At 43.9% G+C, this 13884-nt stretch overlaps 1 protein-coding gene across 1 annotated transcript in view; it reads right to left on the reverse strand.

The window, feature by feature from the left end:
- GLB1L2 (galactosidase, beta 1-like 2) overlaps positions 1-11394 on the reverse strand; it is a 35292-nt gene extending 23898 nt beyond the window's left edge. Inside the window, exons 1-4 of the mRNA XM_008581395.1 lie at positions 11273-11394; positions 9750-9818; positions 9212-9307; positions 7245-7353 (exon numbers count right to left, since the gene is read on the reverse strand). Coding sequence (XP_008579617.1) covers positions 7245-7353; positions 9212-9307; positions 9750-9818; positions 11273-11394 — 396 coding nt within the window. The remainder of the gene's footprint in view (positions 1-7244; positions 7354-9211; positions 9308-9749; positions 9819-11272) is intronic.
- Between the last annotated feature and the right edge of the window lie 2490 nt (positions 11395-13884).

A 13884-nucleotide genomic window follows, 5' to 3' on the forward strand; every position in this document is an offset into this window, starting at 1 on the left:
ACAATTGTTCTATTATATTATTATTTACTGTTGTTAATCTCTTACTGTGCCTAATTTATAAATTAAACTTTATCACAGGTATGTATGTACAGGAAAAAACACAGTACATATAGTCATGTGCCACATAACAACTTTTCAGTCAATAACAGATAAATATACAACAATGGTCCCTAAGGTTATTATGGCTATACTATATAGCCTAAGTTTGTGGCAGGCTGTACCATCTAAGTTTGTGTAAGTACGTGCTATGATGTTCACACAGTAAAATCCTCTAACGATGCATTTCTCAGAATGTATCCCAATCATTAAGTGATGCATGACTGTATACAGTTCAGTACTATCTGCAGTTTTAGGCACCCACTGGTCTTGAATGTATCCCTGTGCATAAGAAGAGACTACTGTAATGGCTGAAAACCTCTCAAATTTGAAGAAAGACATGAGTGTGCAAGTCTAAGAAACTCAATAAACTCCAAGTAGAAAAACCCAGAGATTCACACAAAAGCACATTATAATCAAACTATTAAAAGACAAAGACAAAAGAGAGATTCTTGAACGCAGCAAGACATAAGTGACTTGTCACTTATAAGGGACCCTCAATAAAACTATCAGGGATATCTCAGCAGAAACCTTGCAGACCAGAAGGCAATGGGATGATAAATTCAAGTGCTGAAAGAAAAAAAAAAGTGTCAACTGAGAATTCTATATCCAGCAAAACTGTCTTTTAAAAATGAGGGAAAAATTAAGACATTCCCAAACAGAAAAATTGAGGGAGTTCATTACCACTGGAATTGCCCTAAGAGAAATGCCTTTGTTGAAACGAAAGGATGCTACACAGTAACTTGAAGCTATATAAAAATATAAAGTTCTCCAGTAAAGCTAAATACATGAAAAAATATACAAAACAATATTATTGTAATTTTAGTTTACAGTGCCATTTTTTACCTTTTACAAGATTTAAAAGGCAAACACATAAAAATAGTTATGAGTCTAAGTTAATGAGTACACCACAAATAAAGATACAATTTGTCACATCAGTAAAATAAAGTGGGGAAGCAGAACTGTAAAAGGGTGGTATATTTGTATGTGATGGAAGTTGGTATCAATATGATGTAGAATGTCACAACTTTAAGATATTATATATAATCCCATAATGACCACAAAGAAAACACCTACAGAATATATACAAAATGAAATGAAAAGTAATGCATTACTATAAAAAATCAACTAGACACAAAGGAAGGCAGTAGTGGAGAAAATGAGGGACAAAAAAAGCTGTAAGGCGTGCAGAAAAAAACAAAATGGCAAAAGTAAGTGCTTCTGTATCAGTAATTACTTTAAATGTAAATGAATTAAATTCCCCAATCAAAAGACATACATTGGCAGAATGGACTAGAAAAACAATATCCAACTATATGCTGTCAACAAGATATTCACTTTCAATCTAAGGATACACACAGGTTGAAAGTTAAAAAAATGGAAAAAGATATTCTAATCAAATAGTAGCCAAAGGAGAGCAGGACAGCTTTACTAATATCAAACAAAATTGATTTTATGTCAAAAACTGCTACAAGAGAAAAAGGAGGACATTATATAAAATATATAATGATTAAAGGGTCAATTCACCAAGAAGACATAATAATTACAAACATATGCACCAACACCAGAGCTCCAAAATATATTAAGCAAACACTGACAGAATTGTAGGAAGAAATGGATAGCTCTACAATAATAGCAGGAGACTACTGTAGATACCCACTATCGATAATGGATAGAACAACCAAACAGAAAATCAATAACAACACAGATGACTTGAACAACACTAGAGGCCAACTGGACTTCACAGGTATACATACAACACTCCACCCCAAAGCAGCTCAATACACATTTTTCTCACAAGTACATGGAACAGTCTCCAGTACACTACACCACATGTTAGGCCACAAAATGAGTCTTACTAAATTTTAATATATTGACCTATGACAAAGTAACTTTTCCAATCACAGTGGAATGAAACTAGAAATCAACAGTAAGAAGAAAACCAAAAAATTCACAAATATGTGGAAATTAAAGAAAATTCTCCCAGACAACCAATGGCTGAATGAAAAAAAAAATCACAGAAGAAATTAGGAAATATCTTGAGATAAATGAAAATGAAAACACAAAACACAGGATTCAGCACAAGCAGTGCTAAGAGGAAAATTTACAGCTGTAAACACATTTAAAAGATGAAAGGTCTCAAATCAACAACCTAACTTTACACCTTAAGGAACTAGAATAAAGGAAGCAAACTAAACTCAAAGGCAGCAGAAGGAAATAATAAAGTTTAGAGCACAGAAAAACAAAATAGAGAATAGAAAAACAATAAAGAAAAATTAACAAAACCAAGAGTTCCTTTTTTGAAAAGATCAACAAAATGACAAATCTTTAGCCAAATTGACTAAGAAAAAAAGAGAGAAGACTCAGCTAAAAGTCAGAAACAAAATAGGGGATATTACCGCTAATTTTACAGAAATGAAAAGGATTGTAAGCAAGGAATAGAAACAACTGTATATCAGCAAACTGAATAATACAGATGTAACAGACATATTTCTGGAAACGCACAATGTGCCAAGACTGAATCTAAAGAAACAGAAAATCTGAATAGACTTATAACTAGTAAGGAGATTGAATCAGTAACCAAAACCCTCCAAACCAGATGACTTCACTGATGAATTCTGTCAAACATTTCAAAAAGAATTAACACCAATTCTTCTCAAACTCTTCCCAAAAACTGAAGAGGAGAGAACACTTCCTACCTTATTTTATGAAGCCAGCATTTCTAAACCAGACAAAGATGCTGTAAAAAAAGAAAACTACACAGTAATATCCCTAATGTATACTGATGCAAAAATTCTCAACAAAAATACTAACAAACTGAATTCAGTAGCATACTAAAAAGATATATCATGAACAAGTGGAATTCATTCCTGGAATGCAAGGATAATTCAACATACAAAAATCAATCAAGGTAATGGATCACATTAACAAAATTAAGGAAAAAAACACAAGATCTCAATTGATGCAGAAAAAACACTTGACACAATTTAACACTCTCTCGTGATAAAAACACTCAACAAAGGAGAAACGAAAGGAAACTACCTCAACATAATAGAGGCTATATATAGAAAGCCCACAGCCAACATCATACCCAATGGTGAAAGACTGAAAGCTTTTACTCTAAGATCAGAAATAAGACTAGGATCATTGCTTTTGCCATTCAACATAGTACTGGAAGTCCTACCCAGCGCAATTAGTCAACAAAAAGAAATAAAAGGCACCCAAATTGGAAAGAAAAAAATAAACTTACCTCTGTTTGTAGACAACATGATTTTAAATGTAGAAAATTGTAAAGATTACACACAAATTATTTTTTAAAAACCTTATAGCTAATAAATTTAGAAAATCTGCAGCATAAAAAAATCAATGCACAAAAATCACTGTTTCTATACACCAGCAATGAATGATTCCATTTACAGTACCATCAAAAAGAACAAAATATTATAAATAAATTCAGTCAAGGAGGTGAAATACCCATACACTGAAAACTACAAAATGATGCTAAAAGAAAATTAAAAAGACACAAAGGATTGGAAGACTTAACATTATTAAGATGTCAATTCTACCCAAACTGATCTAGAGATTCAATGCATTCTCTATCAAAATCTCAATGATGTTTTTGCTGAAATAGAAAAAGCCATCCTAAAACTCATGTGGATTATTGCTATAGGTCAAATGTGTCTCCCAAAAGTTCATATATTGGAAACTTGATTCCAATAGTAACATTGTTAAGAGAGTGAGAAATCCTACTATGGCATTTGGAAGGTGAGGCCTTTAAGAGGTCATTACATTGTGAGGACCGTGCCACAGTGAACGGATTGATCTATTTGTGGAGTAATGGGTGTGGCTCTGATGGCTTTAAAAAGACAGTGAGTGAGAAGTTTAGCTCTCTCTTGCTCAACTCACTCAGGCCATGTGACACCCTAGTCACCACAGGAGAAGGCCCTTACCAGATGTGTTCCCTGGACCTTGGTCTTCCCAGGCTCTGAAACTGTAAGAAATAAATTTCACTTCTTTATAAATTACCCAGTGTCAGGTAGTCTGTCATTAGCAACAGAAACAGACTAATTCAATTCTCAAGGGACACTGAATAGCCAAAACAATGCCAAAAAAGAACAAAATTAAAGGTCTCACACTTCCTAATTTCAAAACTTACTACAAAGCTACAGTAATCAAAACAGTATGGTACTGGCATGAAGACAGATGTGTGTTCAAATGATATTTGACAAAGGTGCCAAAGTCATTCAGTGGGGAAAGCAGAGTCTTCAACAAATGGTCAAAAACCTGGATATCCACATGCAAAAAATGAAGCTCAACCTTTACCTTACACATATACAAAAATTAACTCAAAATAAATCAAAGAACTAAATGTAAGAGCTAAAACTATAAAACTCTCAGAGGAAAACATAGGGAAAAAGCTTCATGACCTTAGATCTGGTAATAGTCTCTTGGATATGGCACCAGCAGCAAAGGCAACAAAAGAAAAAATGAATATGTTGGACTTAATCAAATTTTAAAACTTTTCTGCATAAAAGGTCACTCTCAGAGTGAAAAGGCACCCATGAAGTCGGAGAAAATGTTTGCAAGTCATATATCTGATAAGAAATTGATATCCCAAATATCTAAAGAACTCCTACCACTCAACAACAAAAAAGCAAACTGGATTCAAAAAATGGGCAGAAGACTTATATAAACATTTCTCATAGATACACAAATGGCCAATAAGCACATGAAAAGATACTCAACACCACTAGTCTTTAGGAAAATATTAATCAAAACCACAGTGAGATACCATTTCACACCCATTAGGATAGCTCTTATCAAATAAACAGAAAACAAGTGTTGGTGGGCATGTGGAAAAACTGGAATGCTTGTGCATTACTGGTGGGAATGTAAAATGGTGCAACTTCTATGGAAACATGGCGGTTCCTCAAAAATTCAGCACAGAATTAAAATTGGATCCAGCAACTTCACTTTTAGGTATATACCCAAAAGAAGTGAAAGCAGGGTCTTGAACAGATATTTGTACACCCATGTTCATAGCAGCATTTTTCACAGTAGCCAAAAGGTGAAAACAACCCAAGTGTCCATTGATGGATGAATGGATAAACAGAATGTGATATGTGGTCCGGTATATAGCCTTAAAAAGGAAGGAAATTCTAACACAAGCTGCAACATGGATGAGACTTGAGAACATTATGCTAAGTGAAATAAGCCAGTTAAATTACGGTATGATTCCATGGGTAAGAGGTAGCTAGAGTAATGAAATTCAGAGACAGACACTGGAATGGTGGTTTCCAGAGAGAAAAGGATGAGAAGTTTAATGGGTACAGAGTTTCGGTTGGAGAAGAGGAAAAAGTAATGGAAATGAATAGTGGTTGCAACAGACCAAATGTCTGTGCTCCCCCAAAATTCATATGTTGAAATCCTAACCCCCAACATGATGGTATTAAGAAGTGGGACATTAGGGAGATGATTATGTCAATGGAATTCGTGCCCTTATAAAAGAGACCCCAGAGAGCTCTCTCACTGTTTGCTATATAAGGATACAAGTTGGTCATCTGCAACCTGGAAGAGACCCTCACCAGAACATGACCATGGTGCACCCTGATCTCAGACTTCCAGAAAAATAAAGCTCTGTTGTTTATAAGCCACCATCGATGAGAGTTTATATAGCAGCCCAAACTAAGGTGGGGGTGATATGGCACAACCATGTAAATATCCTCAATACCACTGAAGAGTACACTTAAATATGGTTAAAATGGTAAATTTTACATTATGCATATTTTAGCACAATAAAAAATAATTAAAATAATATAACTGTGTTATACCTCCACCCATAAAAGAAAATTTTTAAAAAATCTTTGGTATGTAATTTCCATGTCTAAGAATGCCTCTGAACTATGTTCTAGAGAGCCCTTCTCTACTACCCTACCTCTACCCCCCTACTTGTTACTATAACCCATTGAGTCACCTCAGCAACCCCATCTCCCCTGCAAAAATCTAGGCTAATAACTCCCCAGCTTCTCACTTCTTTCATGATTAGGGCTGCCAGACGTGGTAAATTAAACTACAGGAAACCCAGTTAAATTTGAATTTACAGGAATAATTTCTATATAAAAAATGAACGATGTTTTTAAAATATGTTTCATTTGGGACATATTTATACTAAACAAATTATTACTTGCTTACCTGAAATTCAAATTTAACTGGGCATCCTGTGTTTGATCTGGCAACCCTACGAATGATCAAACAGCTCCTTTTGATTTATGTGTGCTGTGAATATTCCAAACCCTTGACTCAAGAGCAAGTTTTATTGATTTATTAATTTTTATTGATGGACTAATTTCTCAGTGTCACTCTTCATGGTTTTAAATAAGAAACTGAATTAATTACTCCGATTCCTGCTTTTTTATTGCTTCCAATTATTACATGAAATGTTAGGATAGCTTCTCCAAAAAAATTCATTTTATTTTTATTTATTTTTTTATTTTTTTATTTTTTAAAGATGACCAGTAAGGGGATCTTAACCCTTGACTTGGTGTTGTCAGCACCACGCTCACCCAGTGAGCTAACTGGCCATCCCTATATGGGATCCAAACCCGGGGCCTTGGTGTTATCAGCACCGCACTCTCCCGAGTGAGCCACAGGCCGGCCCCCCCAAAAATTCATTTTAACACATATGTTTTGAACAGTAAATGTGTACCATGCAGCACCTTTTTGGTAGCAGAGGGAAAAGTCACCACTTGGAATTTTATAATTACAAAACGTCCTGCTGTCTCATAAGTGAGGACCTATCCACATACGCTCCTCTCTGTGCAGAACTGAGTCGCTGTGCTATTGGCATGCTGACATGTGGGTGCTTCAGTTGTCAGGACACACCTATCCACCCATCACGAGTTGCAGCTCCAGCACTGTGTGAAGCAATGTGAGGCCCCACACCTGTCTGTCCTGTCAGCACCGCACTGCCTGAGACAACCCTGAAAGGCACTGACCTTTCAAAAGATGACTACTGTGAGCCCCTCCAAGTGTAAATCTCAGGCTGAGGGGAAGAATGCGTTCCTGTGTTGAGAAGAACCTGAGAACTAACCTAGGGTTATCTACTACCTAGCAGGAAGAGAAGTGAGGAAGGGTCCGTTTGCTTTTACCTGGAGTGGCACCACCCTGGACATCAGGTGATCAAAATACAGGTCCACTGCTTCGGTGAACCCCTTGTAAGTTGTCCTTAGCCTCATGCCAGGGTCCTGGAGTAGCCAGCTTGAAGTAGAAAGGGAGGGGAGGGAGGGTGTCAGCGCCACTGTCTGTGGGTCTGCTTTGGGAAGCTTCAGAGTGTTCAGGAGTGACCTGGAGACCAGGACACGCTGAAGCTCATCCCCATCCTCCTCCTCCATTCAGCCAGAAGTTAGGGGACTGTGCAACCAACTTAGGGGCCAGTGCTGCCACAGCCCCAGCATGCTCTCCACTTCTTCCCTACCCGAGGACACAGCCCTGCCAGTGTTCGCTTCCAGCTTCCAGGCAGCAGGTACCCACAGATGCCAGGCAAGGTAAGAAAAGCTTTTTACAGGGCCCAAGGCCCAGTTTTCAGGCATTTCCTGTACACCCCATTACAAACCGGTGAGGCCAGGGGGGACAGGAATCGCTGGGGCTGGGGAAGGACACAAATGTGATCTTCCAGTGTTACCCAGAAAGACAAGCCTGATCCAGAGGCTGTGGGAGGCTCCCCTTCACGGCAGCCATGTGGGCCTGCAGAGTTCGGCCTGAGCAGCGGCCACAGGAAGGTGAGCCCAGTCTGCAGCCTGCACACTGTGGCCACAGGAGCCCAGAGGACAGTGCGTGGATTAGTTCCAACACTGGAGTCGGGCTGCCCTTCTCACCTGAAATTCTGAGAAAATACTCAAACGTTCTCACAAAAGGTTCTAAAGCTCCTCTCGCCCTGATTTGGAAGTCCTAAACGGGGTCAGAAAATTATCAATTCATGTTGGTAAAAAGTGGGTGAGGAGAGGGCAATTTGCTCCAAACAGACCTCCACATTGCACCCGCCTCAAACAGGCCAGGCTCCTCACTTCTGCTCACACTCCCCTGCACCGTGTGCCCCCACCTGTGAATGGGCAGAGGCCACGCCAACCAGGAGCCTGAGCTCCAGAGCTCCCCGCTGCTGCTTCCAGGTTAAGCCTATTCAACCCCGTGTCCTCCTGCCCTGGCTCTGGCTGAGCTGGAGGAAACTGCTGACTACAGCAGGGAGGCCTCTAATCCGCAGGGGAGGGGAGGCAGCTCTGGCTGCGCTACAGCCGCTACGCCACAGAAGCCATCCTAGCAAGTGCAGGAGATGGAAACAGAGGCCGTGCCCCTGAGGGAAGGGCAGGTCATGCTGGAAACAAGAGAGAAAACAAGGCCCAGGCTTGGTGCTTGTGCTGGAGAGGCAGGTCCCGGGCAGATCCGGGTGAGCAGGGTCAGCCTTCTTCCTGCGGGCAGCACAGGCTGGGAGGGCTGGATCTGACCAGCAGGTGCAGCATGAGGAAGGGAAGGTCACACCCACAAACAAAGAAATCTTTTTGCTAGAAAATAATGGCAACGATGATGAGGATAAGGAATGACTGTTGTCCCCGCTGATTCCTGTCCAGACTTCTATCCCGACTTCACAACACTCTACCAACCTCAGTCAAGACTACACATTGAAGACATTAGGGCCTGAGATTTGATGACAAAATCATAAGAAAAATTTCTCTTATACTTTATCAAAATACTTGGACTTTTCAAAAAATGTTTTTTTAATGTCCCTAAGACATAAACAGGGCAAGTTTGCTTTTTCCCATTTTGTAGACAGGGAGAGTGAGGTCCAGAGCAGATAAATGACCTGTGGAGGTCCCAGCTCCATAGAGGAGACTAAAGTGTGAGATGTCACAGGACGGCCATCCCTTCTCCAGCTGCCTGCCAGGTAAAAAATTCCACACATGATTTAACAAGGGCAAGACTGTGACATCATCCAAAATGATCCCATTTGGGTGCTACGTATTCTGAAATGGAAATCCAGACAGAATGGAAACTACACTTTAAAAGCCAAACTAAAGCTGCATCTGGGAGCACTCGCACCAGCACACTCCACAGCCCCCCTTGCCTGGGCAAGCCACCAAGGTCGATCTCAGCGCAGATGTAGGGGCCTGGACGCAGGATCACCCACAGCCCGACCTCTGCAGCCATCAGGACAAAGGCCCTAGGGAGGTAAACAAGACATAAATGTGTCATGTCCCTCCCATGACAGTCCAGGCCAGGCCAGCAGGGGAGCTTGCATGTACCACAGGGTGGCGGGGCTGCCGGCCCCTCCCCTCCCTCTCTCAACCAGGGAGATGGGGTGAAGGGACGGCTCAGTCCCCCGCCCCACCCGCCAGCAGAGCAGGAAAGCCCTAGGGTCTTTGCCCCGCTGGACTGCAGTAGGGAGGTGGCCCCCAGGCTGCAGGCCCGCCCCTCTGCGTGTCAGGGCACAGCTGCTGAGTGCCCGGGTCCTGGTGCAGAGTGTCCCACAGTGTCCTAAGAACAGGGCTCCAGCCCCCAGCCCCCATCCCTCTCTGGTGCTCTAGGGTCCCTAATCCACCCCAGGAAGACACATCTCTGCCTCCCACCCCGGGCCGGGTCACAGAAGCAGCAACACCACGTACTCCAGGTCCAGGTTCCCAGAGAAGTCAAATTTGCCTCTTTCTGGCTCATGGAGGTTCCAGGGAACGTAGCTGGAAGAGAAAAGACAGTTACAGGAAGGAGCTTGTCATTCAGTCTACTTCACTGCCCAGGTTCCCTTCTGCGTCCCTGAAACCCATTATGAAGATGTTCTTCTTGACGACTTCAGGACTGGAACCAAGAACTAACTGAACTAATGTCTCATCTCCTTAGGAGAAGGGAGAGAAGGTCAACAAGACCTGGGCAGAGTGAAGACATGTGGGTCAAAGGTAGGGCCCTATGACCACAGGTCAGCTGCCAGCCCTGCACCCTCATCGGAGAAGCAGCAACTTCATCAATAAACAGTTCAAAGAAGAAACAGTTAAAAGAGGAAATCACAGTGTTTGGTCCTATTTTTATTAAAACATCCAGAATCCCAAAACTTGCAACAGAATGGAGGCCCTAACTCTACAGGGATGCTAAGGAAATGAAGTAAGCCCTTGATGGGGCCCACTCAAGAGGCAGAGGTAGGACACAGGTGTGATAACAGTGACGATGGCTGCTCCTGTCCCCAGCTCCCACCCAGTACCAATGCTAGCAGAGCCCTCTCCTACTGCAATGAATATCACAGGTGAAGGGAGGGAGCTTTCTGGCTTCCAATTCAGACTCCAGAGTTCAATGTCTAAGCAAATATAGATTACCCTGCTTGTAAGGCAGAATGCTCACCCTGCAGTATTCCTACAGCCTTCAGGCATCCTTTCTAAGGAAACTACACACATTTGTTTCAATAATGCTGTCATAGTTCAGAACATTCCTGTAACTCTTTTAGGAACCGTCTTCAAAATCAGTTCATAAACCACCCAAGAAAATCCATCTCCTTGATTTGTAATCTCATATTTCTGCCTGAAAATGGAATAATCCAGCCTAATAACCTACTTTACTTCATAGACTTAAAAACAAGTGTCTGTTGGCAATTTTGAAAAAAAAAAACCCACAAAAGATCAAGATTATTCACAACTGAGCATAATTTTAAGACAATTCACCATTCAACATTTTACTGCATGCCTACAAGTGCCAGTCACCACACTAGGTGCTGGGATGACAGCCACAGCATTCTGAAGGTCATTCCAGCAGGAGTGCTCAGAACTGCTGGCAGAGGGCTTCTCGGGCAGCTACTTCACGGAAGACTGCACTCATCTGATGTATAAACTGGGGGCAGGGAGATGGCTCATTAAAAAAAATCATTTGCCATCACTGAATCGCTTCCCACGTCTACACTCACCTCCTCCACTGTATTCTTTGCTAGGACATTGCTACTTGGGTTCCTCTAGACCTCATATCCGTTTCACATCTTTTCATGCCCATTAACAGGGAGTTCTGTAGGGATCAGCAGGAAGGGAGACGCTCACCCTTCAGACCTAAGCAGAGGGCTTGGGCTGATTCCTCCTGTCATGTCTTTCCTCAAGCAGCCCCCAGGAGTCCCACTTGGCAGCCAAGCTTGGTGTGAGCGACAGGGGCAGGCACTCACGTGGTGAGGGTGTTCAAGCCACAGGCCTTCATCTTGAGCAAGCGGTCCCTCCAGTACTCCCTGGGCACCCGAAAATAGTGCATGGAGCCCCCTAAGATCAGGAAGGTGGAGTCCTCCAGCATGAAGTTTTGCCCTTTGGCCTGCAGCCCTAACTGCCGATGTCGTAGCCACGAAGGGATCAGGGTATTCCAGTCCACCCTGGAAAGAGAAGAGGCATTCACGAGGCTCCCCAGCAGCAGGGCAGGGCACACAGAGGAGACCTCAGCAATCCTTCCACAGACAGGAAAGCCCCCCACTCTCCGACTGACCACCCTCGGGAGGGGTCTGTCTTCAGCACCCTCACTCAGCTGGGCCTGGCTGCAGGGGAATAGCAAGCGGACACTGAGGTCAGGAACGAGACCACACACGTGCCCCATGGAGACATGTGTGTAAAGGAGAGGACGCGGGGGCCGCTCCACGTGGGGAGGTGCTGTCAGTGAGCTGCGGCAGCACACAGCTCCTAGCACAGCCAGCTCTTCCAGGCCGTCTGACTAAACAGCAAAGCGGTCACTACGCCACACTGTACCTCAGGGCACCCTTGCGATCACAGCTGCCCAACTCGGGGTGCAGAAACCTGGAAAGAGGCATCTGGGTTAAACAGTATTCATTCACCGGCCGGATTTCTAGGTCGTAGCTATTCTCCGAACATCAAGCATCAGCCAAGAGACCACCTGGCACGGCAGCACAGGGTCCCACCCAGGAACGCTGCTGCAGAGTTCTTACCCGTGAAGAGCACCTGCCGGCCCCTCGGTTAAACAGTATTCATTCACCGGCCGGATTTCTAGGTCGTAGCTATTCTCCGAACATCAAGCGTCAGCCAAGAGACCACCTGGCACGGCAGCACAGGGTCCCACCCAGGAACGCTGCTGCAGAGTTCTTACCCGTGAAGAGTACCTGCCGGCCCCTCAGATTGAGCCCAGTGACTCAGTGCTCCTATCATCCCTCTCTGCTCTGCCTGGTCTCCCAAAGGCCCGAAGAGAAAACCAGCAAGAGAAGCTGGAGAGCTGGAAGTTCCCAACCAGGAAGTTCAGGCAAGTTGGAGACAGAAAGGAACACGTGAGTGAGTCTGGGGCAAGAGCACAGCCCAGCAGGCCTGGTCTCCCAAAGGCCCGAAGAGAAAACCAGCAAGAGAAGCTGGAGAGCTGGAAGTTCCCAGCCAGGAAGTTCAGGCAAGTTGGAGACAGAAAGGAACACGTGAGTGAGTCTGGGGCAAGAGCACAGCCCAGCAGGCGCCTCTCTCCTCGCCCTGCTTTTGCGACAGACCCTGACACCAGAGGCTACCGCAGGCAGGCTCCCTCCACACAAAAGCTCCCTATGCTGAGTTTTACAGGAGGGGCTGGGGCAAGCTCAAGGGCCCGAATGGCCAGCGATGGGCAGCAGGATGCCAAGAGGACAGAAGACGGCACGGGCATCACTGGCCACCTGGGAATTCCATCTAGGGCCATGCGCAGGCAAGAAAGTTATTTTTCACCTATTCCTCTCTGCTTCTCACAGCCCCCAGCCTCAAAACTCACTTAAAGCTATAGGACTGCGGTCCTGCCGTGTTACAGTTGGAATGGTCATCCTGGGGTAACCTGGGAAACTTTGCCTCTTTCTCCAAAGAGAAAAGTTCCATGTTCCAAGAAGTGGCCTGCAAATGGCATTTTAGGGCAGAGTTCTTCCAAAGGTCCACCTACATGGGAAGTGAAAACAAAAACAGTATCTGGAAGAGGAAGATCTGGACGTGAATCCTGGCCCTACCCTTGGTAGCGTGGTCACCTGGGTCAGTGACACCAGCTCAGTGGGCCTGAGCTTTTTCCTCTGTGACATGGGGCTACGTGTAAAGCTACACAACTACGCCAATTGTCGAGCAAGGCAAATCATAACTAAAGCCAAAATGTTTCATTATTTTAGTTATACTAAGTTTCTACTTGTATTGTCAGGGCTAGGGCTCAGACTCTTTAAACCCATTGTACAGACTGGGTCACCACCAGACCACTCACATGCCAGGCTGGGTCACCAGACCCCTCACACACAGGTCCACACTAGGTAATTGGGAAAGATCCTGGGAGCCATTGGCAGACGACACGAGCTCAGTCCTCAGCAACGGCAGCAGCAGCTTACAGGTCTGGCGGTGGCAGCCTCTCACAGGGTCCCGGGTGCCCTGGCAGCAACAGCCTCCAGCAGTGGTAGCAGCCTACCCGTGCCCCCCCGGGGGGCATCCCGGGGTTGGGGAGGGCCCTGTGGATCACTCCCCACTCGTCCTTTATACTTAAGTCCATAACCCAGGACACCTGGGTGCACATGCGCAATTACATTAGACAATAACCAAGGAACACCTGGGTGCACGTGCATATTTACATCAAATGCTCAGCAAGATTCTGAACATCTGAGGGGCCCTGACCATTTTCCTATATTTTCCCAACACTATGGCTGCTCAGAGAGGCTGCTGCGAGGGTCAGGTGGAAATGAAATACTCTGGGATGTTAATGAAAAAGGCTGGTCACTATCTGAAATAAACTTATTTTAGCATGTGTTTGCTTATTAGAGAGAATAGCCTCAGTGGGTTTTAAGTCCTAATATGGAATAATCAC

The sequence above is a fragment of the Galeopterus variegatus genome, unplaced genomic scaffold (genome assembly GCF_000696425.1).
Source record: "Galeopterus variegatus unplaced genomic scaffold, G_variegatus-3.0.2 Scaffold2344, whole genome shotgun sequence".
NCBI lineage: Eukaryota > Metazoa > Chordata > Mammalia > Dermoptera > Cynocephalidae > Galeopterus > Galeopterus variegatus.